Source organism: Oreochromis aureus, linkage group 16 (assembly GCF_013358895.1).
Source record: "Oreochromis aureus strain Israel breed Guangdong linkage group 16, ZZ_aureus, whole genome shotgun sequence".
In the NCBI taxonomy this organism is placed as follows: domain Eukaryota; kingdom Metazoa; phylum Chordata; class Actinopteri; order Cichliformes; family Cichlidae; genus Oreochromis; species Oreochromis aureus.
In genome coordinates this window covers 27,275,192-27,302,038 of record NC_052957.1, presented here as the reverse complement: position 1 = coordinate 27,302,038, position 26,847 = coordinate 27,275,192, and the positions used below count along the sequence as shown (strand labels likewise).

Sequence of the window (26,847 nt, the reverse complement as noted above, 5' to 3'; positions counted from 1 at the left end):
TCTCCTGAGAAAAAAAAAACTGCAAAGTAAAAAAACTACCATGGTCCAACATGTAGTTTAGTGGTGATGTAGTGATTTTAAGGTTATGATTTTTACCCGGTGCTTGCCTGTTTGTTTTCAATATCCCATAAACTAAAAAAAAAAAAAAAACTGGATCTCTGTGCAGTTAACACAACTGTATGAAAAGCATTAGAGGCAGATAAACCCTCCACCACTGATAAAGAAGACCCCATGTCTCACATTCACACACGTTAAGGATAATAAATTAACACATAATTTAAATTAAAACAATACCAACAATCTCTGTTCCTCATAAACATTTCCAGTTGCCACACTTTGAACCTGATTTAGCACACTGATATTGTTTAGCGATGGAAAGGAACAGCGCGTGATGAACCGTGAAGTCAGCTGACAGGGCTATCCTAACAGAGGAAACAACTCTCATTCAAAAGTGAACAACAGCTTGGGGTTTTCAAGTGGAGTTTTTGCTATCTTCTTTTGTGGGTGCTGGTTGAGTTTCACTTCCTTGTTGGGGGAAATCCACAAAATCTCGCAACAACTGATCTGCCACCTGTCAGCACAGAAAGAAAGCCGTTTGTTGGGCTTACTTGAGCGTCAACTATGGTCGGGCTGTATTTGCAATGTGGCAAATACGTGCGTGGCACATTAATGCTGAAAATGTTAGAGCTACATACCCGATGTTGTCATCTCAGTGACTAAAAAAATAAGAAACAGAGAAACAGCGCAAACGGCTATAATTATACCCTAATATGATTGCCAAAAGAAATGATCTAAAGAAAGCAAGAAAAATGAACAAAAAGTGCCACAAAACTAAAATCATGTTAAAATTATATAAATAACTTAAATGTAACAAATAAATAAGTTTAAAATCAACAATACTGCCACCCTTGAAACACCTTAAAAGCTTCCCTAAATACAGTGCTGTTTTGACTCATAACCAAAAAAAGATGAAACATGCAAATGCACCCCTACCTTTTCCTATGTTACGTTCAATTTTGGTATTTCCCTGTACAATAATAGCATTAAAATAAATGAGTTCAAAAAGGCAGTGTGTTAACAGCTGAAGGAGTCTCGTATCTTGTGATTTTGGTTTCTGTATGCCCAACCTGACTTTTTTATTAAGCTTACAGAGGATATACCCGCAAATACGAGTTTAGTTAAGATGAAAACTTTACTGTCTTTATTCAAGAACTGTGCTGTGACTTCTCCATTAAAATGGCAGCTGCAAGCTCTTGAGCATCCGTCACGTGTGGGTTCCTGGTCATTACCATCCTCACCAAATCTGGAGGGAAGATGCCGCACAAGTTAACAAACACCCTCTCCCTAAGGTCCTGGTATCGACCCAAGGCAGTTGGCTTTGCGTGCTGGGTTGCTGAGGGCATGTGGCTCTTGTGGGTAGGGACAGATGGAAGAGACTGCTGCGAAAGCGATGGAAGACCTGGTATTAAAAGGCCATGTGGTGATGAATGAACTTGCTGGCCCCAAGGAGAGTGTCCATGGACTTGTGGAAAACTCTTATAGGAAAACAGATCATAGTAAGGCTTAGGGGGTGGCTCATAATTAGGGTCCCAGTTCTGCTGGTGCTGAGGTTGTTGGGTTAGCACAGAGTAGTTTCTTCTAGAATGAACTGGTGAACCTTCACACACTCTGTCCTGAAGCCCGTGTTCCGGCCAAAGGGAGCCCACCGTATTGTGGCTGCGAGGGAAGCTCTGAGACCGGGCGTGAGCAGTGGGTGTTTGGGGTGGATGTTGTGGATGAGGTGGGTCCCCTGGAAAATTGGTGAGCAGCTGTAGCTGGGGTTGGATGTAGACGGAAGCGGTGTTGACGTGACGTGGCGAAACGTGAGAGGTGGCGGATGCTGGAGTATCTTCTATGCCAAAATCACGTTGTCTCCAAAGTCCTTGAGGATGGACATAGCCACGAGGAGAATGCTGGCTCAGTCTAGGAGACACACGGCTTGCCTGGTGGGGGTACTGGCCAGAGTAGTGATGATGATGGTGGTGTGGATGATGGTGATGGCATTTGGGGCTATCATCTAACACGGGGTCAGGAGAGAAAGAATCTGAGCTGACACTGCCTTCACTGCTACAATCTGAAGCCAGTGAACTTGTGCGGAGCTCACCTGGAAAGAAGCATTCAGGAGTCTGTGGCACTACAAGACTGAGTCCTGAATAAGCCTTTACCAGAGAGTTGTAGCCCACCTCTGGAGAACTGCATCTGTAATAAGATTCGACTTTGTTTGGTCCTGAAGCCCCGGCAATACTGGAGCTGCCTCCAGTACTTCCGTCAGGGTGTTCCCATCTTTCCAGATGTCCCGATGAAGGCGGTCCCCCTGGAGCAGGATGTCCTACAATGTTATTGCTACAGCTGCCACTACTGCTGCAGTTTCTCCTCTGTTCCTCCACTTTGGAACTGACTTGAGGTTTGTCCTCCAAGAGCTCACTGAAGGAGCTCTGAAGGCTCCGATTTGGCTGTTTTTTTCCGGTATCCCGAATCAGCTGGGCTTCAGCCATTCCTTCTGATTGACCATTCTTTTGGCTCTTCACCATCAGGGCATGTTCCAGCAGGCCTCTTGAAGCTACTGATGAAATGGCAGGGCATGTGCCACAGCAGGCCTCTTCAGGGTGATAAAACTTGCACTTGTGGCCATATGTGCACTTTTTTCCTAATGGAAGAAAAAATATGAAGATTTTTTTGTTATTGTACTGGAATAAAAAGCATCCAGTTCATCCTGGTCGCTGGGGCGCTGGACAGCTGTCATAGGGCGAGAGGGGGCTGACAGGTCGCCAGTCTGTCGCAGGGCCAACACACAGGGACAGACAACCAAACTCACTCACACATTCACACCTAGTGGCAATTTGATTATCCAATTAACCTATCCCCACAAGTGCATGTCTTTGGACGGTTTTACCGGAGGGAACCCACCAAATGGAGAACATGCAAACTCCACACAGAAAACCCTGGCCTGATGTTGGAATTGAACTCAGACCTTTTTGCGGCAACATTGTACTGGAATAAAAAGCATTTATTCTCGTACAAATTATCTAATTTCACTATGCAAGAGCATACATCTTCTGCGGCATAGCTGATAAGCATACATTTGATAAGAAACATACATAAACATTTCTTTATTACCATAAGGACATGGCTGCTTTCTATGCTCAGGAATAACAGGCCTCTTTCTCAAGAAATTCTCAAGACTAGGTCCATGGCGTCCCAGCGGGTCATCAGGTGGCATGAATCTAAATATACAGTTAACAGACTGAAATTAGATGCAAATTATGAGTTCTTTCAAAACCAGACATAAGTTGAAATTCTCCCTTTTTTATTACAATTAAACAATATATTATTTAGTATGTTCAAAGGTGCAGTGAAATAAAGAAGTTAAAAGGAAATCCAACAGATTTGCTTCTTGTGTTGGTGCGATTTCCTTACTTGTCATTTACAAACGAGTACATCAGCAGGCGCTCATCTATAAATTTCTTCCACTCTGGCTTTTCATTCGCTAAGTCACGGTAGTTGTCGTTTGAAACAATTATACCGTCTGACTCGTAGGCCAGTTTGACGATGAATCTGTCATCGTAGCAAACCACACGACGTCCCTGAACACGTCGCGATGGAGTGAAAACCAAGATCTTTTCTTTCTCCAGACGCCGCAGGATCTCTTGGTCTGAACAAGGAGAGGTGCAATAGTTAAATATAGAGCGAAAGACTAGAGTTATAGAGTTATAGAGTAATAAGAAATGCTTCCAAGAGCAGGATATTTAATCGCATCCTTTACACTGCTGTTATTCTGGGACTTTCAACTGTGACAGCGACTGTAATTGTTACCTGTGATAAGAGCATCAGGTCGCGACTGCTCCTTTCTCCAAGCAGGGACAAAAACTGTGATGTCACGGTGGCCTCGCTCCAAGAACCAATCAACTGCTAGCTTAATACCTTGGCAGGAAAAAACTTCCTTGTTCCCATGACTGCACAAACAGAAGGCAAGCATCAGCCCCACAGCTAGGATTAAACAATCTTCACCTGTTTCCTTGTCATAGTCATATTGTTAATACAGCAGGTTTTGCATGTAAAAGCTTAGAAGTCCAACTCCTGAATTAGGCATCTGAATGTAGAGTATCCTCAGGTTGACATTGTTGATAACGATGTCTTTTGCATTTTACCAATTATTTTAACCCTCTGAGGTTTAAGGTGGTAAATCTAACCCTCAGAGAAAGACAACGGTTTTGTTTAAATAGTTGTCCAAAAAATGTTTTCACTGACTTTGAAAAACAATTTAACAGAAACAAAAATTACATAATCTTATTAAATTTTCCCACAATGAACAATGGTTTCACTTTGTGTCACTAATTACAAACCAGTGATACAAATTACAAAGGCATAGCATTAGTTCACACAGGCCACAATCTCAGCTAGAATTAGCTCATACCCTTCTATGCATCCAATTGGCAATATAAAGCACTGCAAGCCACTTTGCAACCCATCTATATTCCAACTCCTTTCTTAGTAAATCTGATTAAATCAGTCTTACACCTGTTTTCACCGATGTCTCCTCTATTGCATGCTGGGATCTTGATGCTTCTCTCAGCATGTATAGGATGTAACATGTAACTAACCTTGATAGTTTTAAACTGATATCTTCTTAAATGGTTTTGGCAAAAACTGGATTTACAAAAATTTAGAAAACTAAACTAATGCATGTTTTCAGCACAAGTATTTCTCTAATGTGTGTTATATGGCTTCCAGCTTAGCCATATATGTTGGCTCTTAAGCCAGATAATAGCTAATATAAAGTAATAAAGCTACACTCTTTGTGAGGTAAAGAGGTAGATACATGAAAGCAGAACAAAACCCTAGTATTTCCCAAAGATGGTCTTCCTCACCTCATGGCTACATTGCTTCCATCCACAACAACAGGTCGCAGGTTTTCTTTGTCTTCTAGCAGGTGGGATGGACACAGTAGCCGAGAAGAATCCAGAGAGGAGTTGGAGGCCACCGAGGAGGACAAAGAGGACGATGGAGACTGTGAGACAGCTTGACCTCCTTGCTGATCCATCTCTATTTTGGTTCCCAGTTTAACCAGCTCTCCCAGTATATCATTGATAAGTGCGTCAGGGCCTAGTTTCCTCAGGACCAGCAACACTAGCTCTTCGGGGTAGCCTAGTTTGAGAGCAAACTCCACCTTCGTGCGGCAGTGTGTGATGGGGTCAGTCAAAAATCTTTCCGGGGGGTCTCCAGGAGACGTATTTGGTGCCAGGTCCAGCCTGACTGGCTGAAAGACTGAGGACTCCTCCCTTTGGTGTAGGTGAAGCTGATCGTGGTGCGGTGTTTTAGAGTCAGAACCAGGCCCAGTCTGGAGCCTTTCATCTTCACTGTCAGAGATAGCACTCTCTTCAGAAAAGTTACTGCAACTGCTACTGCTGCTTGAATGAATGATAGAGCTAATGCCTCTGCTACCAACAGTATTGCTGCTTTTAACAGTGACACCCGCTCCTAAATTCCCAGCCTGCCGTTCAGCACCTTCCACGTGTAGGTAGTCCAGATCCAGCCCTGGGCTGAGGATGTGGCCTGTCCCATCCTCCAGATGGTCCTTCAGGCCCATGAATCCTTCTCATACATCCAGCTCCACTACCTCCGTGACCTCCCAAACACCTGACTGACCCCACTGTTACTGCTGATACTTAACTCACTAACTAGTCCTGTGAGAGTACCTGGAAATTAAGACATAAAAAGGAACTGGTTAAATTCTCCATATGTACTCAGTTGTCATGTGATACCATCACATGAGGACACAGGGTTACACATTACACTGTGTTTATGATCAAATACAGAAACACTCCTGGTCAGTACTCCATTAACTTCTACATAGAAAACAATTAAAATGTCATATACATTAAAAACCCCCAAAAATCTGTTTATCTAAAGTATGGCCCAATGATAATAAAAAAATTCTCCCCAGCAGCTATAAGGGCCTTTTTATTCTGCTTCTTCCTCCCATCTCAAGCACGCCTCTTCTTCATCAAAAGAAAAAAAACAAAAAAACGCAGAGCCCAGAGCAGCAACACCTCCTCTGCCCTGGGATGTGTCTTGACAGAGTCTGTCTGCTCCACTTAGCTAATTTGCGTATTAAGTTCTGACTGCAAGATTCAAATGAGAAGACTGCTGATGGTACACGCTTTATGATGCTCAAAACATGCAGGCTGAAAACTATCTTTACCAACTTCTACTGATTTGCATTTTAACATTGATGGGCTGCGTTGTCAAAGAAATAACAGCTCAGGGACAAAACGCTAAACACCCGAGCACCGAGCAAGTGATGGGAAGCCAGCACAGACGTAATAACTGTACAGCACGGGCAATTTTGATCTGCTAAAGAACAGCAGCACTGTCAGAAACACTGTTAAATCAACATCCAGTCCTCTACTTAAGGCATTTTTAATTGTTTAGTGTGATACTTTACGATTTAAAGCACCTCATTTTATATATTTAAAGAACCAAACTTGACTCTGGCATATGCAGGCATTCTTATTCTTAATAAAATATGCATTTTATTTTGTGAAATACTTTACGTTTTGAAACAACAGCTCAGTGAGAAATAGGCCAACAATCTTGTCATATGCAACACTTCATTGCTGCTTCATACCAGTAATACAAATAAAATAAAATAAAAGTCTTTTTGAAGCTTTTTCGCCCAACAGCCAGATTCTCCGCTACCTAATCAATGCATGCACTAGCTGTAACTTCTAAAATGGGTTTGACATTGTTTGTCTCCTCATATTGTGGTGCATTGACTTCATACTCAAACATAGAAAAGCGCTTCTTTTTGATACATCATTCCAAAACAAATATGAGCAAAATTCATTCATATGTGTTTAGTGATTGCATTCACTAATGGAAACCGAAATGAACGTGGCGATACGACGTTATAGTAAGTACAAAGATCTACAAAGTTTGTGGCAAGTCATTGGACACGTATTGTGTGATAACTCGACAGAGTGTGTTAACTTTCTGTCTCAATGAGTAAGTGTTAACTATTCTGTCTCAATCTGTATCCTCAGAGTAAGTGAGAGAAAAGCCACTATAAACGTGATTTTTTTATTGTTGGCACATTTTGCACGTTCAAAAGCCCTGTTTGGCGCATGAGCAGCCAAAAGGAGACTAAAAGTATAATTAAGAATCCTTATGAAAAAGCCAGTACATGTATGATGAATTAAAATTTTGAACAAAGCTAATGTTAAGAGGCAGGAGGTGCGGGCTGTGACAATCGATTAATCGTTAGAAAATCACGATCTTTTAACTCATTTCAAATGACAACGATTTGGCACATTTTGATCCACGTTCAAAATCTAAACATGCATTGGCAAGAACACGCGTCAGGGATGACGAGAAAGTGACAGGAGAAAATAAGGTCAACCACCCAAACATCAATGACATTTTCACGGAGGCTATTACTTATCACATGAGCAGCGAGGGATTTAGGAAAATGATCAACACCCTAGAAAAGGAGATTAAGTATAATTAAGAATAATTTATGAAAAAAGCCATGGATACATGTATGATAAATTAAATTCATTTTGACTGGACAAAGCTAATGTTAAGAGGAAGGAGGTGCAGGCTGTGACATAAGTCAGAAAAAGTGGTATTTGCGTTAAAACACAAATTTTCCACTTATTTCAAATTTCCTGCCACTACCTGGGTGGGGTGTCCTATCAAAATCATAAAAAGACGTCTCTTTCTGACACAAACAAACGTTGCTGTTACAGCTGTGTGAGCTACCATGACAAAGAAAAATTACAAACTGCCCATTAACACAAACACAGTACATGTTTTATGTTTTCCAGTTAGTTTACTGATCACTGAAAGCCCAGAAGAAATCCTCACAGTTGGACATAAACTACATTACATAAAGTTGTACTTCTATTTAAATCAACAAAATAAAATCTTAAGTAATGTTTATGAAGTTCAGTCAGTGATAGAACAGCTAACACTGCAGTCAGTGTTTGTGTTTATGTGGCCTTCCTGAATGTTTCTCAGTTCCCTCTGTGGTAGCAAACGAGAGAAACCCCTAATGCTGCTCAAAGCCTCAGTCTCTCCTCTGAGTGTGGCCTGCTGGTTGTGTGGGGCTGCACAGACTGGCTGAAACAAAGAGTGATCTGTAAATTGTTCAGTGACCACTTTTAAAAAAAGAAATTAAATGTCTTTGTTTACTTCCAGTGTATTGACACAAAACATCCACTAAATTACCGATGCTTTTGGTTGCTGTAACCTCTTTTTAAGTTGACTTTAAATGTTGCTCATTTCCTCAGAAATACTATATGTCTAGTTCCATATTTTTTGTTAGCATACTAAATAAGCCTGGCATATTTTAAAGTTCAAAATAGTACTTTTATTTGATAGTGCTGGATATTTAATATTCTTAAATCACACTTACATCACCCTCAGCTAAACATGAACATTTGAAAAAAATAAGAAATAAAGCTGTCCAGCGCTCAGAGCAAGCCACCAGCTAGCTGCTAGCAGCCTCGGTATGAGCAACAGAGGCAAGGGAAACATTATAGAGATTGAAAAAGAGAAAAAGGTTATAAATACATACAAAGTCCCTGACATTAGTTTTCTTAAGTGAATCTGCTGCACCAGCTTTTGTTTGGTAAGGTAAAATATGTTGGATTAAGGTGGTTTAAAGCAACTCGCTTTCATTTTTACACCTCTTTCCAGTAGCAGAGCACGTAGTTTTTAAATGTTTAAGCGAGAAAAAAATGCTCCAACTTACTCAAGATTGGGGGGAAATAAGTTTTATCGAGTAAAGTTTAATATTTTACATTAAAAAATGGTGTTTGTTTGTATCAGCAGATCACAAAATAAAATAAAATAAATAAAATTCAAAACTGAACCAGTCAAGAAAGATAAAATCTATTATTTATGCTCGGCTTAGTTCCTGCCCTTCATAAACAGCAGGTTTGCACACCGGGTGGGAGGGGCTTCTTCAGCCCAAGCTGCATGCCAGAGATGACTATTTCAATAATATCCACTCTCACTGACATACAGATCCAAAAGTAGATCAAAATTCTGTGAATCGGAGCGTGAAGCTTCATGCTTGGTTCATATTGAATATGAACATCCACTGTTCTAGCTGAACATATATATGAAGGAAAGCAAGAAAAAGCATCGTATACAAGTTACCCGTTAACCTAGTTTAGTCTTGTTGGCTTCATGCATAAAAAGGACAGACAGAGCCAAGATCCTTCTTTTAGGTACCTCTGCTCGAGAAGGTACAAAAAAATTGATCTTCAAACAGAGGCATACAAAAAGGAAGTGGCAGTTGAAAACCAGTCATATGATGACTTGCTTCAACACCCCACCTGTAACTGGTATGATGTGGACAGAGTGGGCCTGCTTCAGTTTTTAGTGACAACGGTTCACATCACAAACAAATACCAACAACTGTGTGTTTGCATGTAAGCTTGTTTATCTGTGGAAATACCCACAGAGGGTACTTCCAGTGCATGAAACTGCCTTGAGATCTGTGACAAGTGAACGGGAATGTTATTTACAAGTCTGAAGAACAACATTTGAAGATGATGCAACAAAGTACGATGTCAAAAAAAAAAAGATTTCTGTGAAAGAAAACTACTCTGTTATGCTCCTCTGGACTAATGATGCAGATTTTTTTATGCGCTGACACAAGGTGAACAAATACTGTCTGGTAGTATTTGAAGACTTAAGTTTACTTCATGAAGCTGCTCGTCATACAAGACGGAACATTTATTTCAAAAGGCTGGTAGATACATTTTTTCACCAGTTGTTTGCAAATCACTTCAAAAGAGCTACTTCTGCACTCTGTATGCGCTCCTATTTATTGTTATAATTTAAAGAAGAATCTGTCGGATTGCACGCTAAAGCACCGGAAAGCAGGGGTCTCTTAATGTCCCGACCCCCGACGTCTAAGCTGCACCGCCGCTGTTTTTCATCCTGAATGCCACAAGAGAGCCGGAATAATTTAGTCCAGCAAAAAAAACCTGAAAAAAAAAACAAAAGAGGCACAAAGGGGAAAGGAGCGAGAGTGAGTTTGTGTGTGTGTCGGGGGGGGGGAAGAAGTGTGTCTGGCGTGCCGTCCTTCAACAATGCAGCTGCCACCCAATCTGTCCTCCTGTGATGGGAGTATTGTTCTCTCGGCCCGAGCAGCATGCACAGACGGAGGCTGGGGCTTTTTTTTTTTAAACCCATTCACTCCCCCACCCCCCACACCAACACATCAACATGCAGAGCATGCCTGCTAATGCATCAGCCGCGCGGACTTCAGTCGCAGGTTGCCAGACGGAATCTCTGAGGAGTCAGCAGAAATGTGAGAGTGACACAGCAAGTGTGAAAACCCACTCATAAGGCAGTCCGGTGACATGTGGTGTGATCTCTGCACTATATACGTGTGCCATATGAAGGAGTGTGAATACACAAATGTATCTGCATGGAAGTTCTTGGGAAAACCAAGGGGGAAAAAAGAAACTCCAATAACTCATGAGGAATGCCATTAGCTGTGCCTTGTAATATTTCTTATAATATTTCAGTTCCATTTTAACTTATTACTACACAAAGACCTGGATTACAATTAAGCTATTATAGTTTGTGTTTCAAACATACTAAATACATAAATAAATAATATCGCTGTTGGATTTGTACAATATCTAAAAATTTCCAGTTAAACTTTGAAGCACTGAACAGCAGCATCTACTGCTTCATTTAGTTTTATACGTGTTGATGCTGTGGGTGTGGATCATAAACGAAGAATGCATTTCAATAGTCCTGTACAGCAGCAAGAAGTGCTACAAAGGAGACTTTTGAGTACGTTGGCAGGTGTTTGTATATCTGTCAGTCTTTGGTAACATGACAACGTCACCACAATGCAAGATGCAGTCGCGATAATTCACAGGTGTGCAGCCGACATGAAAATAAGAGTGGGTGCCTTCCAACAGCTTAGTGGTTTCAGAGTTGGCGTGATCCCTACACATGCTAAACTTTAGTTTTGAATGAACTTTCTGTTCACTGCTGTGTGTCCGGAATAGCCCATCTTGAAGTACAGAAAACGAGCAATTGTCTCCTGGTTAAACGTGGACTTGGTTGCAGAGAGGAAGCTCAGCCTATTAGATGACTGTATAGTGTTAATATACACTGGGAGAGTTTACATAGTTTATATTTGGTTACAGGGTGAGTTTGTTAGCTTCTGCCACCACACAGTGTCAAATCACCAACCTTTTTGCTCTTTTCAGTATGAAATATCAGAGACAGGTGAAAAAAAATGCAATTCCTGGTTGATACTGTTGATTTTCTGAGCAGCCATATATTACAAGATGAGCTGCAGTGACAGATCAGATTGAACCTTTTAGCTGAGCATGCATAGCCTTTGATTAGTCTCCTAAAAAACTTAATTACATGCATCAAAATCTCAAAGAACTGTAACGATCCTTTAAGTCCCTTTGGATAAAATAAAGAAAGAAAGAGTCTCACAAACTGCCAGCTACCATGAGTTTCAATTACGAGTGTATATTTTATTGGAAAGAATAACTTGTCTACCAAACTTCGGTGAGTCAGTGTTTCGTCGAGGGGAAGCTGAGAGTCTTTCCATACTGAGCAGATGCTGCAGTCTGCACTTCGTTGACCTACCCTGCCCATCCTGACAGTGGTCTGTGCGTATCATTATATGTGTCGTGATCCCGGGTTAGCCCCCTTGGGTGTGGGGTGGAAGGATGAGCTCCCCTGAGGAAAGACCCCGACCAGTCCCTCAGGGCCACCGCACGGCTGCCATTTGCCGGCTGAGTACGGCAGTGACCCAGTCTGCCACGCCAGCGACCGGCTGGGAGGGGGACAAAGAGGGTGCGGAGAGTGGGGGTGGGGGTGCATATAGGATTGGGGGGAGTGGTGGGGACAACAGATGCCTGCTGAAGCCACAGGGGACCTCCCTGAAAGCATCCTGTTCCTACACCCTCCCTGACTGCAACTGGTGGTGTCCAGATTCATCCTCATTGATACATGTCACCACTGTCTGTCATGTGGCGCTTTTTGGTAGTGGGTGGCACTCGGTTTCACCTCTAAGCTGTGCAGAGTCTGATTCTGCCTCCCTCGCTGCTCAACTAAAGCCCATCATACCGAGACATTTAGTGGTCCAGACCCTGCTAACGTTCGTCAGTACATATGATAATCTATAATTTGTTTACATTAATTTAATTGAAGTGAAACTTAACCAATGACCCGTCGAGGGGGGAAACCCAAGGAATCCCCCAAAGAGCCCTGATTTAAAACCACAAACGGCCTTGTCTTAATTTCACTGGTGAGCTCAGACTGTGATGCTTATGTATACGACAACCTTCCAGAGTGAACTGCGCTGTCGTAAAAATCACACTCAGTAACTAACAGGTATTATTTGTCTATAAATGTCCCCGTTTGAGCGTTACAGCAACAAAGAATGTGCAGCTTTAACTGTTGTAGTATGACAGCACGTCTGTTCACTGGTCACATATGTTTATCATTAGGTTATATGGTTACAGAGATTTCATGATAAAAAAAAGAGTGAAAAACATCAAAATACTGCAGATAATCCAGGATAAAGTATGACAGCAGTGTTATCAGCATCTTTAACGGGCAAACGCGAATCCAAGCTAAACGCACAAAAGTAGCTTAGTAAGACTTACCGAACAGTTCCACGAGAAACAGCAAGGCAGTAAAGCACAGAAGAACCAAGAACTCCTACAAGGTGTCTCCTGACATGCTACTCTGGATCATATCAGCAACAAAGCTCAAAGTGGGAAAAATTTTAAAAAAGAAAATGACCCAGTAAAGTGGTGAGGAGTAAGCCCAGGAGTATGGCCCGATTTCCTTTTAATGGAAAAAAAGGAAGTTAAATGTCTTGTATCCACTAGAGAACTGGAGAAAGCTGCCAGTCCAAGTGGGGGTGAGCAAAAAATGAGTTTCCTGGTCGAGTCTGGCAGCAGTCTTAAGTGATCAACCATGAAGTTCTCCTTTTTTTTTTCTTTTTGTTGTTGCAAAACAGAGTGATGTGTCCTGAAGCTGCAGGGCTAGCAGTGTTACTGACAGCAGATGGAGTTTAAGGCACCTACTGTCCCCTCCTCACTGTGAGTCTGCCCACCAATACGAGCACAAATCTCCTCACACAGCTCACTTTCCTCTCTTCACCAAATCTCCTTCTGTAAACACGCCAATCATCCCCCTCTCCACCAATAAAAAAGGGACTGTGAGCTGTAGTAGGGTAACTCCACCCCTTCCCAACCCCTCCCAAACCTCACAGACACACGCACACATCACCAGACCATCCGCCGACCATCAGCCATGAATGGACGAGAAGGCATGAGTTGACAATAGAGGGGAGGGGGACACAAAGGAGGGCCCTCAGCGGGCAGCTGCACGCGGACACACCGTCCTTAGAGCTATTACACCCAGACACACACGCACATGCACTCACAAACACACACACACACACAAACAGATACACAACAAGAAAGAATGAGTAAAAAAAAAAGAAAGAAAGAAAAAAACAGCACCCAGAATTGAGCCCTGCGTAACACCTGGCTCGGTGGAGACGGCTGTTGCCTTCTACATCTTTGTTTCATGGTGGGAGGACTGGCTTGACTCAGACAATGAGACAATTATGTTAAAAGTAGTGTGTGCTTCCCAAAATGGGTGTCAGGAGTGTGATCGCCTACGAGTGCGTATGCATCTCTCTGATGGAAAGTTAGCAGGTGGGGAAGGAAGCTGCAGTGAGCAAAAGACACCAAACTAACGCAGTAAAAAAACAAAAAAAATCCCCAGCCATTACAATTAGGAGGAATTTTTCAGTCTCAAAGGAGGTCGGGCTGGACTTGAACAGCTCAAGGTAACCAGTCATTTCACATTTAGATAGAAAAAGATTTATGATTTTATTTTTCCTGAGAATAATAAAAACACATTTTAAAACATTCTGTGAACAAACTTAATCTTTTATCAATTTCTGTGTGAGGCTTCCAAACACCTAAGGGGAAGACTGTGCTCCACCTTCCTGAGCAGATTAAATTCCTTTAATCTAAATGTAGATGTCAGCGAGGGAAGGTTGATTGACATATAAATAACAGACTGTATACCAGAGTCAAAATCTGAAAAGTGAAGCAAACTGGAGGTATTCTTAATGACCAGCAGGGGGCGACTGTTATAGTTGCAAAAAGACTTCCAATTGCGTAGAAGTCTAGGTTAGAAAAAAGACCCCTCAGCTCTGTTCATCAGCGACCTTGGTTTAAACATTACTGAACATTTTATGGGCTCAAGTGCTATTTTCACATCACACTTTTTACGCGTGCTCTATATACACATCTGGTTAGCAAAAAGCAAAAGATCTCAGTTAGATCCTGGGAGTAGACAGGAAGGGCATCCGATATAAAAAAAACTCTGCCAAATCAAACATGGTGGAGCTACCTGCTGGCAAGCCCTTGTAAATAAGGGAGCAGCTGAAAGTAGCTTTGTTGTTGAGATTTGAGACATTTCATAATCGAATTTCTGAAATTCTTTGGAAAAAAAAATCTCAATACCAAATCTCAGGTCTTTAAATCCAAACTGAACCTCATGTAGTGGAGCTTTGACCTTTAATGGCTCTTTGATAACATCTGTCTTGTCTCGTGTAGAGTGATATGTGTCATGTTTCCATTTGAAATGCCGTCAATATTGCCAGCGGACGACAGTCAGGAAGATGTTCCAGCAAAGCCCACACAGTCTCAGTGGAAAGTGATTTATGTGGCATGCCACTCATAAAGCTACACTAACAACACTTGGTTAGGTGCATACTACTAGTCCCAGGTTTGATCCTATTTTGCTTTCAGGACTTCATTAATTGTTCATGACTCTGCAAATTGAATTCTTGTCAAATGTGTGTGAGAATGTGGGAAATATTCCTCAGATCCCAGAAGTGCGCTATTGAATTGCGATCTGGTGTGTACCTCTGTGTTCTTAGTTGTTGTTTTTGTCTGATTGGGGACTAAAAATGAAAAGTAGCCCTTTGGCTAATTTTGTGGATGCACAGCAGCCACCTGCTGTTCAAACTGTTTTTGTGGGGCAGCCAATTAGAAGAAAGCTGGCTCAAAGGGTGGGGCGTTAGGACTGAGGGGCTTCAACCTCTACACCGGCGATGTCAAACTTATTTCATATTAGGGGTCAAATACAGTCCACTTTGATCTTCAAGGCGCTGGACCACTGAACTTCCCATTTCTAACAGTGTGAAGAAGTTTAACCACATATTTAATCTTTGAGACAGCTTAATATAAGAAAAGGAAGTGCAACTCCAACATTATGTCCTAGATTTTCCACATAATATAAGAAATTTTCAATATGACGCTTTTAAGAGATGTGAAAAATTACAGAAAAAATTGCAGTAGCTCATTGCTCAGATTGTCCCGTAACTATAAAACAGAAAGTTTCCATTGATTCACAGAAAATGTTGTTATTTGGACACCCATTGTGAAAAAAATTTCTATAGTCAACAGTGAAAAAACAGGAACTTTTCTGTTATTTAATTGTTTATCTTACTTAAATACTGTGGTGCAATATGAATGATCATGTCTCTGTAAGGAGAAAATGCTGAAAAACGTAACTAAAATACGTTAAAATGTCCAAAACTTTATGCCCTCCTTCACATTTTCCAAAGTGTCCATTGCACCAGATTCGAGTCTTTGCCTGGCCAATTCTAACCCCAGACCAATTCTGGACCCCGGACCTTATGTTCGACACCCACGCTCCACCAATACAAGATAAATAAAGATTACTTTGAACTTTATTTTATCAGAGCCCAAAAGTAAAAATGAATCTCCTTTCATTTTCTTAATTCTCTTAATAAATAAAATGACGACAATTATTACAAAGACAATGCTTTCCCGTAGCTGTTTCTAGTTCGTCTGTCTTCCCCCATCTCACATACTTCTTACCAACAACAACCACAACGTGCATCCCCCTCATTCTTTGTCTCAACTTTTCTAAGTGACCCTTATTCTTTGTTTTACTTTTCGGTTGGCCAGTTAATCTTCTGTCTTTTGTCTTCCAAAAACAAAAAGAGAAAAAATATATAAGGCCGCCCTCTGCTTGCTTAGGAAAAACCCATGGTAAACAACTTTACATGTGGTAAACATGGTTCTTAATCCAGGAAAATTACTTTAAATTACTTAGCATGAAAAGCAGCCAAACCTGGCTCACCTGGAAAGTCCAGGCCATGCAAAACTGTTGGCCTGTTCCCATTGTTGTCTAAAGCCTCAGAATTTATCCCTCAGGGTTGAGCACTCACTATGTTTTTACAGTAGGCATCACTGGTTCTTTACATGCAAATTTGACCACATCAAGCAGTAATACCTGTTCTGTGTACGCCCATGATAAACACAGGCAGCATAATGGTGTCTCTCCCTCTACAGGGAAGACTTTAAAAAGATGTAGGTGCGGAGTTTGTTAAAGTTTTAAAGCAAGAACCCTCTGAGTCATCATAGGCGTTAACCCTGCACCTATCCCTTAAATAAATCCATATTTTGGACAAAGTTGAAAAAAAAATTTTTTTCTGGGAACCGTGTGGATTTTATTTTATTTTTTAAATGTGTGTCAGTTAGACTGATTATTTCCTTCGACTGATTTGAGATGGAGTCATCGCCAATGATGACTGAAACCTCAGGTTGAAGGTGTGTTATGTGCTGATATCTACATAAGTGGTAGTTATAGTATGAAATGTGGACTTCTTCTGCTAAAGAAATGCTTCATTGTATTATCCATTGTCTAAGCCGTTGGTTCCCTTATGGTGTGAATTGTTACTGTACTGTCTACTGTGTACACACTTTGAACACACTCATTTCCTCAAAAAACAAAAAAAGTCTGTCAAAGAGAGCCCCGGTCCCTTTGCATGGTTCCTGGATGATGGGAAATTCAAAGGCCCTGAATGACAGCAAGGATCTTATGCGGCGTTAGCCATCATGATTCACCAGCACAGATGATTGGCGGTGACCTTTAGAAAAGAGAAAAAGTATCACAAAGGCAACGTGTCTTACAGTACAGCTAGTCTAGGGATGTCAACAGCCCCTACGCCGAGAAATCTCTGTATTATTGTAACTTTAAGCGCCTTGGAGTGTTGTTGTGATTTGGAGCTATAAAATAAAACTAAATTGAAATCTGAGATTTATCCTCCCACATTTTTGTGGGAAAATAATAATTCAACCAATCCAGAGGCTACTGAGATGTGCCGCCCTCCAAAAGGAACATTCCCTGACAGCATTAACTTTATGCCTAAGCTGGATGCTAGATGTTTGGCTTGCACAGGGGAAAGGAAGAAACCTCCACCGATGACAATGGCTTGATTGTTTTTAACAAGGTTTCACTTCAGCAAAGTTTTTTGTCTGTTATTGCCTCTGTGTTCCCTGCAACAAGTGCCAAGCTAAAAAACCAACGGCAGACGAGACCGGCTGTTTCACCCATTTCTGAAACAAGTGACAGTTCACGCCTCTGCAAAGCTCTGTTTAGCCACTTGGGGACAGTTGGCGAACTCTAACCTTCACAACAAACTAAAGAAGCATTTTTAAAAAAACACAACAAACATCCCTTCAGATAAAAAGATGCTGCATCTGGACAAAAGGCAACATAACTGTGACCTGGATTATGTGAAACTGTTTGAGAAGGGAATTTAAGCCTGATGTGTGCCAGCAAAAATAACTGACTCAAACAGGCTCAGAGAAAAGCAATCAAAAGCAGAACTTATGACATGTCACACTGCAAAGTGACTATTTACTGCAGATATGAATACACTGTGACTACACCTTTTGGTTTTTCCCTTTTGAATCTTTGCACATAAAACATTTGAAAGTGACTGCACAGATTTACTTAAGAGGACATCAATACGGCACATTTTTCTCACACAAGTTTTTCCAATTCACCATAAAGAAAAACGTCCGATTAAATTATCTGAAACTTTTTTACTTGGAAAAACAAACTGCTTAGTTTCAAGTAACAGAGTGCTTTACAGCAAAAGCATAGCTAAGTATATCATATATCTGTGTATGCTGATTGGATGACTCACATGTGTCGGGGTTAGTAATTAGTAAAGTAAAGAAGGGCTCCTAACTTAAGCAGCAGTATCATGTCTTTTAATTCCACAGTCTGATTTGTTCAATTATCACGTCACAGTTATTTGATTATCAGACTGATTTTCCTCTCTAGTCTCTATCATCCACCCCCACTCCCCGCTCCCTTATGACTTGCAGTGACTTCTTAATTGGGGCTCAGCTGACAGTGTTTCCCCTCGGGGGAGCAGGCGCCATGTGGACCATCTGCTTCTAGTCGCAGGATGAACAGGTGTCCTGCTCCCGGCTGCCTGCCCGCACCTTGCCAACCCTGTCGAAACGTAGCGCGGCACAGTGCTGCGCGGTGTAGTAGCCGCCGCCGCCACCGCTGTGTACACAAGATAAATCCGAGTAGTTTTGTTTGACCTGAGCAGCATTTCTGCCTCAGACAAAGGAGGAAGCATATGGATGTGCTACCTAATCTGACAGAAAGATCACAGCCATGACAGTAAAGCCTGTTACTGCACGTCTGAGTCAGAGTTGCTCTCTTTTTGTTTGGTTGATGCATCTGTTCTTAAAAGCATTTTGAAAATTAGGGTTTTGTGTTTTAATAAGCGTTTCCTATATTGTGTCCATAATCCAGAAAATGCACATTTATATTTCTCATCTATATTCTACCCAGCTGTGGAACAGGATCTCACTCATGTCTGATAGTGGGTCACTACAAAGTGGTTCCTCTACAAAGGATGTCTATGGTTAGTTTGCACTGGGTCTTGTTGAATTCAAAATTCATATGAGGAAATACAGACAAGAGAGATTTAAACATTTAAACTCCCAGCAACTGGATGTAACTATGGGAAACATGTCCAATATATCTGGAAACAATAACAACTGATTGATAAATATAACTGCATGGGATTAATACATGTCCCTATTTAAAAACCTAGGATATCTGCAGTATCAAATGAGTTCCAACAGGAAAATTAAAACTTCAACAACTGGGTAAATTTAAACTTTTAGAGATGGCTGTTATTGTCTCTGATGCTGTTTGCACCAAACATGCAGGTCTGTGTCGTGTGCGTTTCACTTCAGAGTTCTGGAGCTCAGATTGCAGATTACATTAAATAGCCTTTAACCTGTCTACACCACCCAGAGTACGTCCATTTAAAGGTTATTTTAATGTCCGTGAACAGTGAATATCCAGTTGAGTCTTTTTAATTCTAAAATCAATGATCTAAGTGATTAAAACAAATAAGGACAGAGCAAAAAGGATAGAAATAAGTGTGGGTGTAAAGGTAATCCACACTGAGGGCTGAGTAAGTGCCAGGAGCAGCGTCTGCAGCAGATCTTCAAACAGTACACTGGATAAATACTGATCCAGGCTGCAAGGATTACTCCAGCCCTTTAACAAGGCCCGAGGGGTGGAAACAGGCAGGGGAAGAGGTAGTCCAGCTGGTATCAACGACACACACGCGCACACACACACACACATACAATACTATGCTAACAGGCTCTACACATGCTCCTACCTTGAAGAGGGAAGTCAAACAAACCAGACCAGTGTGTGTCGGGTGTGTGTGTGGGGTGTGGAGGGGGATGGGGTCACTCAGGACTTTGAAAGAACAATAGCTTGGCCTTCAGGCCAGTGCCCTCCGGGTCACTTAAGGAGGCAGCATGAAAACATGTTAGTGCGCACACACACCACCTGCTGTTTCCTGCAGGCTTGTATTTGGTGTAATGGAGATGGAGTGATTCTGCAGCCACACATTACTGAGATTTACCACATAACTGAGGCCAATAAAACCTCCATGGCAACTTGGCCAGCATCTTTGGAATTGTAGTTTTCAAAAAGCACATTAGGGCCGTAACTGAGGATAATTTTCACTGGTGGTTTGGCAGCAAGCGGTTAAAGAGTTTCATCCCTGGTCCACATAAAGCATCGCAAATTCTGTATGTCCCTTTTTGCAGGATTTGGTAACTGAAACATACACTGGCAACGTATTACTGCATCAGATTGAACTGTTTGCTGGGAAATTACAAACCAAATTATAATGGCAAACAGCACACGACTTGGCTACCAGCAAAGCTCGCCAGGACTCGACAGAGAAACATCAGCGACTGACACTGATACAGGTCCTTTTTGCCCGCAGGCTAATATCAGTCAAACAGTCGACAGGGGCTGTCAGTGCACCCCTGTTTCTAAAGAACTGAAAGCGATAAGAGTGCTACAACATCCATATTTCTGTATTGCCAGTTACCTGTGGCAATTTTCAGACCTGCAGAACTATTTCAATGTTCCAAGTCTTTTGATGTTTATGGTAATGCCAGCGGGATTTTGAGGAGTTCTTTTTCACTTTTTTTGAGAATTAGAACAAAGAAATATGGGAATGATCTGAAGCAGGAAGTGAGTTTGTTTTTAAATGATTTTCGTAATGCTACATAAAGTGAATCAGACACATGTACATGGTGTTTCACACATAAATTCACAGCTCTCTGATTAAGTCATGATGGATCGTCCCCACAGGGCCTGGCCTATTGAGCACCGTTGTGTGTGTATGTGTCTACAGGGCGCTTTAGCAAATATTCAAATTTACATATATGCCTGCACATCCTTGCATGTGTGTGTGTGTATGCGGGGTCATGTGTCTGACTATGTGCAGGTGTGCGAAAGTGCGTGTGTGTGTGTTTGACATCAGGGCGAGTGCCGGGTCAGAAGGGTCACAGAGAAACAAAAGCATGGAGCAGCTCCAGCAGCTGCAGGGCCAAACGTCATCCACAGAGACCTCTGGCCTTACCATCACCCTTTCTTTTCAATGGGAGCGTGCCGTGGTCCTACTTCTGCTAACACATGCATATTTACACAGACACACACATGCTCTGCCTGGCGGGCCACAGTCATGTCTGGAGCTCAGTGCAGCAGGCGAAGGAGGTAAAAGGTCATATGGGGACAAATGCAGAGGATGTATGGGTGCAAATCAAGTGTAAACCTCTGTGGCTGAAAAAGTGAAGACATCACTGAAGTGCAAAAAAAAGTGAAGTTTCTCTAAAAGTCACACGAGTCTGCCTCCAAAAATTAGTCAGTCTTCATAATTCAGCATCAGCCATGCTTAACGGTGTGATATAAAACTCTCTATAGTCTATTCTGCCCTTCATAAAATCATCTCATGCACAGTTATTATATTTACACAAGCAACACAAGCAGCTAATTCAAATCACTGAGCTACATCTCTTTACTTGTGGTGTTGGTGCCTTCTGGAGCATTTTTAACTGCAATACCTGAAAAATGTTATGGTCTGCTGTGTGGTACATCCCACCCATGAAATTTGTGCTTCAGTTGCTTTATAAATTCTAATATTTTACACATATGTTGCACTCATGCAGTTTATGGCTGACATGACATTATTAGCTGATAATGTCTAAATATGGCCATTTGTCGCAAAACACAGCACTCACCAAAACCTAATAATTCAGGCTTCCTTCCTTCATTCATTCGTTTATTAACGTTTGCTGTGACCATCTGCAGTGTATGGTGCAAATGCCCAACATGATTATACCTCAAATAAACAACTAGAAGAATCTTAAAATTATGCTACAAAATGTGTAGAAAATCAATGACCTCTTCACAACGGTTTGCCTTTGTGCCACTGTATGATGTCACCGATCAGTTTTTCCTGTTCCTGCTCAATTCATCAAGCTCCCAGCTTAGATGACATGCTTGAGCACAAAGGGCTTAGTGAGAAAGTGAGCGACAGTGTGTTTGTATGTGTTCAAGAACAAGGAAACTGAATATATTTAATGAGGAATTGTTTTAGTAAGCAAATTTTATCCCAACATTAGCTAATTATATTGTATACTGCACTGATGTCTGCAGACTATAAGCTGCACTCAGCATGAGTTCATTCAGCACTATCACTTTAAAGAAATATTAATTTGGTTTTTTTAAAAAAAACATAGAATAACTATATACTTGTCCCATATAATCTATTAACGATCTTTGGATATGTCTGTGCTGCTACACCGACTTCATATTGATTTTACTTTAGTTAAAATATGTCCTGTGCATACTGTATTCTTGGTTCCAGTTTTTATAATGATTTAGTTTATTAATAGCAAACTTTCTGGTTTCCCTAAATGTAAACTGTGCCGGGAATCAGTAAGGAATCTTTCGGTGCATTTGTGTTCAGGCAGTGTGAAAAGATTCATATATGATCCTTATTATATGTAGTACTTCATGATATAGTATTTCATTTCTTATGCCTGTCGTTAACGATGACTATTCATTACTGTAAATCTTGTGAAAAACAAAAAATGTCCGCTTACTTTATCGTAGCATCCTCCCGTGTTGAATTCCTTCTCCATCACATGTTACGACAAGTGTCCTGGTAAAAACTCTCGTGGTAGTGCAAAGTTTGCATGCTGACGCTGCTGCTGCTGCTGTCGGGATCTCGTGGTTGTCAGAGAGGAAATCTACACAACAGCCGAGCAGTGAGCGTTTCCTCGTGACTGCCTGAGAGTCTCCACCTAGCGGCCATGATCTGCATCTGCATGAAATCTGTTTCTTGCACTTTGCTCTAGAGACAATATTGCTATGCCTCGCAGTCTATTGTGAAAGCATATTCACAAAATATGTCACTTTATGCTCCAGTTTGTGCATTGAATAATTTCACACTATTTGCACATCAGACCCTAAATAAGTCTATTCTTACTGACGATGTGTTGTACTTTTCAGTGATGATCTCAATATTAAGTGCTTAAAAATTTGAACTGCTTTGTTATTACATGTAAAGGGTGTTCTTGAAAAAAAAAATGAGCAAAATGTTTGAATTTCTTCTTTAATTTAACACAGACAAAAAGAAAAACAACACTCCTTACAGGGATAGTCAGAACCCTATGAAGGAGTTTCAGACAGACTTGACTCACTACTAGGGAGGTCACTTCAACCATTATTTGGAAAACCTTTCAATACCTAAATTCTGACTAAAAACATGACTACGTTTCCCCCCTAATACTATCGTTGGGGGGGAAACCCAACGATCAAATGATCCCCGTGACCAAGCACTTGGCAACAGTGGGAAGAAAAAACTCTGGTTTAACAGGAAGAAACCTCCAGCAGAACCATGCTCAGGTTGGGGCAGCCATCTGCCAGGACTGGTTGAGGTTTTGCGTAACTGTAATTTGAATTAAATGCAAATTTAAGTTAATTTTTGAGATTAGGGGTAAAATAGAGCACCTGGTATAAAGCAAATGCAACATAATAAAGCCAGACTTCACACAGTAGACTGACATGCTAACCTTCTTGTATGAAGTTTAGGTTTGTTACCATGTTGCCCAGATTCAAAATCAGAGATCTATGTGATTTCTTTGAGCAGTTGCTCATAAAAGGTGCTTTCTGAGTCTGAACTTACTGAGTCTGTGAAATTGCTGAGTTCTGTTTTTAGAGTATATCATTGTCTGCATACATTCTCTTTTTGCACTCTCATTGCTCTTGCAGAGCCTTTTCTTTTCTCATTTTCTTTTTTGGTTTATTCACTTATTTTTGCCGGACATTGTTGTGCTGTGTAATGTTCTTTTTAAAAAAAAAATTTCAGTCAATTGTACTCGAGGTTAGAAACTCTTTCCCCTTGTAGGCTTTTCTGGAGTTCTGCAATTTCAGCTTGGAGAGCAGAAGTCGAAATCCTGAGGCTGTCGATCTCTGCTCTAGTGTTCACTATTCTGCTGATGCAAAGTCTGTTCCTTAACAAGCTTTGACCACGGCCCCTCAAGCTGTGAACAAAGAGAAAAAGTCTCTTACCAGCCAAGATACCACTCTGCACACAGAGTATTATAATTTGCCTTAACAGCCTTTAGATCGTATAATCCATCCATCGATTTTCATGAACAGTATCAATTTCTTTAGACATTTTGTTATTTTCTTCTTTCTTTCTTTCAGTTTATTATGGTATAATTTTGCCTCCAATCTTCTTCAAGAACAACCTGTTTGGAGACATCAGCATGCCTTTTTCTTCATTTTCCAGTGCTCTTAAAGCTTTTCTCATTTCTATACGATTATTTAGCTCACGTATTTGAGCTTTCAATTTCTCATTTTCTTTTTTCAGTTTTCTCATACAAGTCAGTTTGAGAGCCTTGAGAGGTTAAAATCGCGATGTTTAGGGTTTTTTGTGAGAGAGAAGACAAATATGCGCCAATTATAAGTTTTCAAAATTTATTATCAAAACTGTTAGAATTTCAAATTATTTTTGCATGGCGCCATTGACCTCCTCTCTCTGGCTCAGAGACAAAAGGCTGCCACACCCAGGCTGTAAATATTTTTTATTATGTGCCACAAACAGGATGTAATGCTAATTATGAGATATTAGCCTTAAAGATAAAAATAAATCCCAAGAGATGTCATCCATATTATAAGTTTCTTTGAGGGATGATTAGGCCAAATCATCTCTCAAAGAAACTCACATAACATCTGTCTGTATCTTCACAATGTGTCTTTTGTCAACTTTTCATTTTCCTTTCTAATAGCGATATTTTGTTGTTTTTCAGACTCGTAAAACTGAATCAAATCGCTTGTGTGTTTGCGTTCCTCCTTAAACCTCTGGATTCCCATTTGCAGTGCACTGTTTTGTTCTCATCTGTTGTCGGTTCATCTGCTGTTCTTCCAGGTTTCTAGTTGAATGTGTCAGGTTCCAGGTTTAGCTTTTTCAGTATTCATTAACTCAATTTTAATTGTTACCTGCTGTGCTTATTGCTTCATTCAGCCAAAATAAAGGCTCATTTTTCCACACTCTCTCCTCTCCACACCGCCTACCTCTGCAGATGTGACAGAACAAACCGATAACAGACAGAGGAGAACAGAGGACTAAATATCCAAATGGGTAACGAGGGAATGATGACCAGGAGGGAAACACAGCTGGGACTAATCACACACACGAGACAGGGAGGAAAGCAAAACAGTATAATAACACAGGACACGGGACTGTCAAAGTAAAACAGGAAATACACGAACATAGAGACAAGGATGACTAGATGTAAAACAAGGAACACAGGGGAGGCACAGTAACAAAACCTAAAGATTAGAAATGACAAAATAATAAGGAATAACGAAGGGAGCTAGAAACATAAAAGGATGAACCATGAAAAAACAGTAAATCACAGAATATTGATAATCAAAATATACACAAAGGGTCACCAGATCCAGGACCATGACAGATCTGTGACATCACACACACGATGATATCACATAAACTACACATCACTGACCATCTGAGAGAGAGGAGTTTTATATCTGGGATTTTGTCATGTTGTTTATTTTTGCAAAGGAAGTGGAAATCTATTCCTTTGAACAGATTTTGTGATGTTTAAATGCTCAAGGCAAAATACAGGAACAATAAGAAGAAGAATTCCACAACAGTCATCGGTACTAAGGAGATGCATCCTAATGCAGTGTTTAGAAGAATAAAACACACATTATCTAAAGTTCGAGGTTAGTTTAATCCAATATTTCTTCATTTAAAACAGACGACTTCATTATTGAATCCACCATTTAGACAATCAAGTCCATATAACTGAAGTGAATACAATCTTTATTTTGAACAAGTTTAAAAAGTATAACAAGAAGAACTGAGAAAAAGAGACAAACAAACAAGGCGAAACAAAAGGAAAACAAATCAATAATAATTATAAATGTCTTACATGTTCAAAACGGAGTAGGAAGAAGCATAAGGTTATTTAATCCCACCCTCTTTCCACTATTTAGTAACTACCAGCCTACACTTTTTCTTCCTGTTTATGTGCTGTTCATCATAAATTGTTCATTACAATTTGTTACATGTATTATTTATTTATTTAATTTTTTTTAATAACCCCAGTAACACATCAAAAGATATAGAAAACTTGAAACTTTGTTATCTGTATGACTTAAATGAGACTTCCAGCTTATTTTATCATCTATTATCACACAAAAAAACATGTGTTCAAGAACTCTTTCAATTTCCACACCATTGATACAAATCTGCACTTGTGAGTTCCCTTGGGAATGTATAAATAAGACGATTTTAGTTTTACTTAGATTTAGTGATAGTTTGTTCCTGTCAAACCACATTTTAATTTAACCAGATAACTCTACTTTTAAATATGAGATAATTTCCATATATATCTATATATAGATATATATATGTACATAAATGCTAATTACTTAAAACAAGTAATCGGATGTTTTCAGTCTCCCGTTTCCTTTTAAGGAACTTTACTTTGTGACAAATATTCTGTCAAGAAGGCAGATGAACACACAGTAACAGTAATGTTTGTCTCCCTCTACAGGAAAAAAACATGTATAACTTTCTACATGTTAATGACATGGATAGGACAAAGCAGAAGAAACCATTTACAATCTTTGTAATATTTGTATTATATTACTATTGTTTATATTTGCATTTGTATTAAATAAAACAATACAAAACAGAATAAGAAATAAGTTATTTCAAAAGTTTGGGAATTTAAGCATTACAGTTAGCCAAATACTAAATATGACGTAACGTGTGATACCATTGATTTCCTTTCTGATCTGATACCAAGTAAAATTCCCATGAAGCCCATGAAGTATTGACGATACTGGCCAATGCAGATACTCTGTACAAAAACAATGAGTTTGGAAAATTAAACTAAACAGTAGTGTATTTCAAATTGCTGTATACCTCTCATAATGTTTAATTATAAAGAATTGTCATATGAGCAATAAAAAAACAATGAAAAAGTCAATACCTACATTTTAAAATACTCA

General features: G+C 40.4%; 1 protein-coding gene across 1 annotated transcript; it reads right to left on the bottom strand.

Annotated features, from left to right (window-relative positions):
• Window positions 1–22,518, bottom strand: LOC116332588 (probable ribonuclease ZC3H12C). The gene is made up of 6 exons (XM_031755600.2): window positions 22,398–22,518; window positions 4,908–5,735; window positions 3,853–3,992; window positions 3,457–3,691; window positions 3,157–3,263; window positions 1–2,686 (listed from the first exon to the last, which is right to left on the bottom strand). Exons 2-6 carry the CDS (start codon window positions 5,624–5,626, stop codon window positions 1,206–1,208), a joined length of 2,682 nt encoding a protein of 893 aa, XP_031611460.2. The 5' UTR covers window positions 5,627–5,735; window positions 22,398–22,518; the 3' UTR covers window positions 1–1,205.
• Between the last annotated feature and the right edge of the window lie 4,329 nt (window positions 22,519–26,847).

Coding starts and splice junctions, on each gene's coding strand:
- LOC116332588 (XM_031755600.2), bottom strand. CDS start 5,626: ATGGGCCTGAAGGACCATCTGGAGGATGGGACAGGCCACATCCTCAGC. Junction 3,264..3,456: donor TACTCGTTTGTAAATGACAA/GTAAGGAAATCG, acceptor CTGTATATTTAG/ATTCATGCCACCTGATGACC. Junction 2,687..3,156: donor AAAGCAGCCATGTCCTTATG/GTAATAAAGAAA, acceptor TTCTTCCATTAG/GAAAAAAGTGCACATATGGC.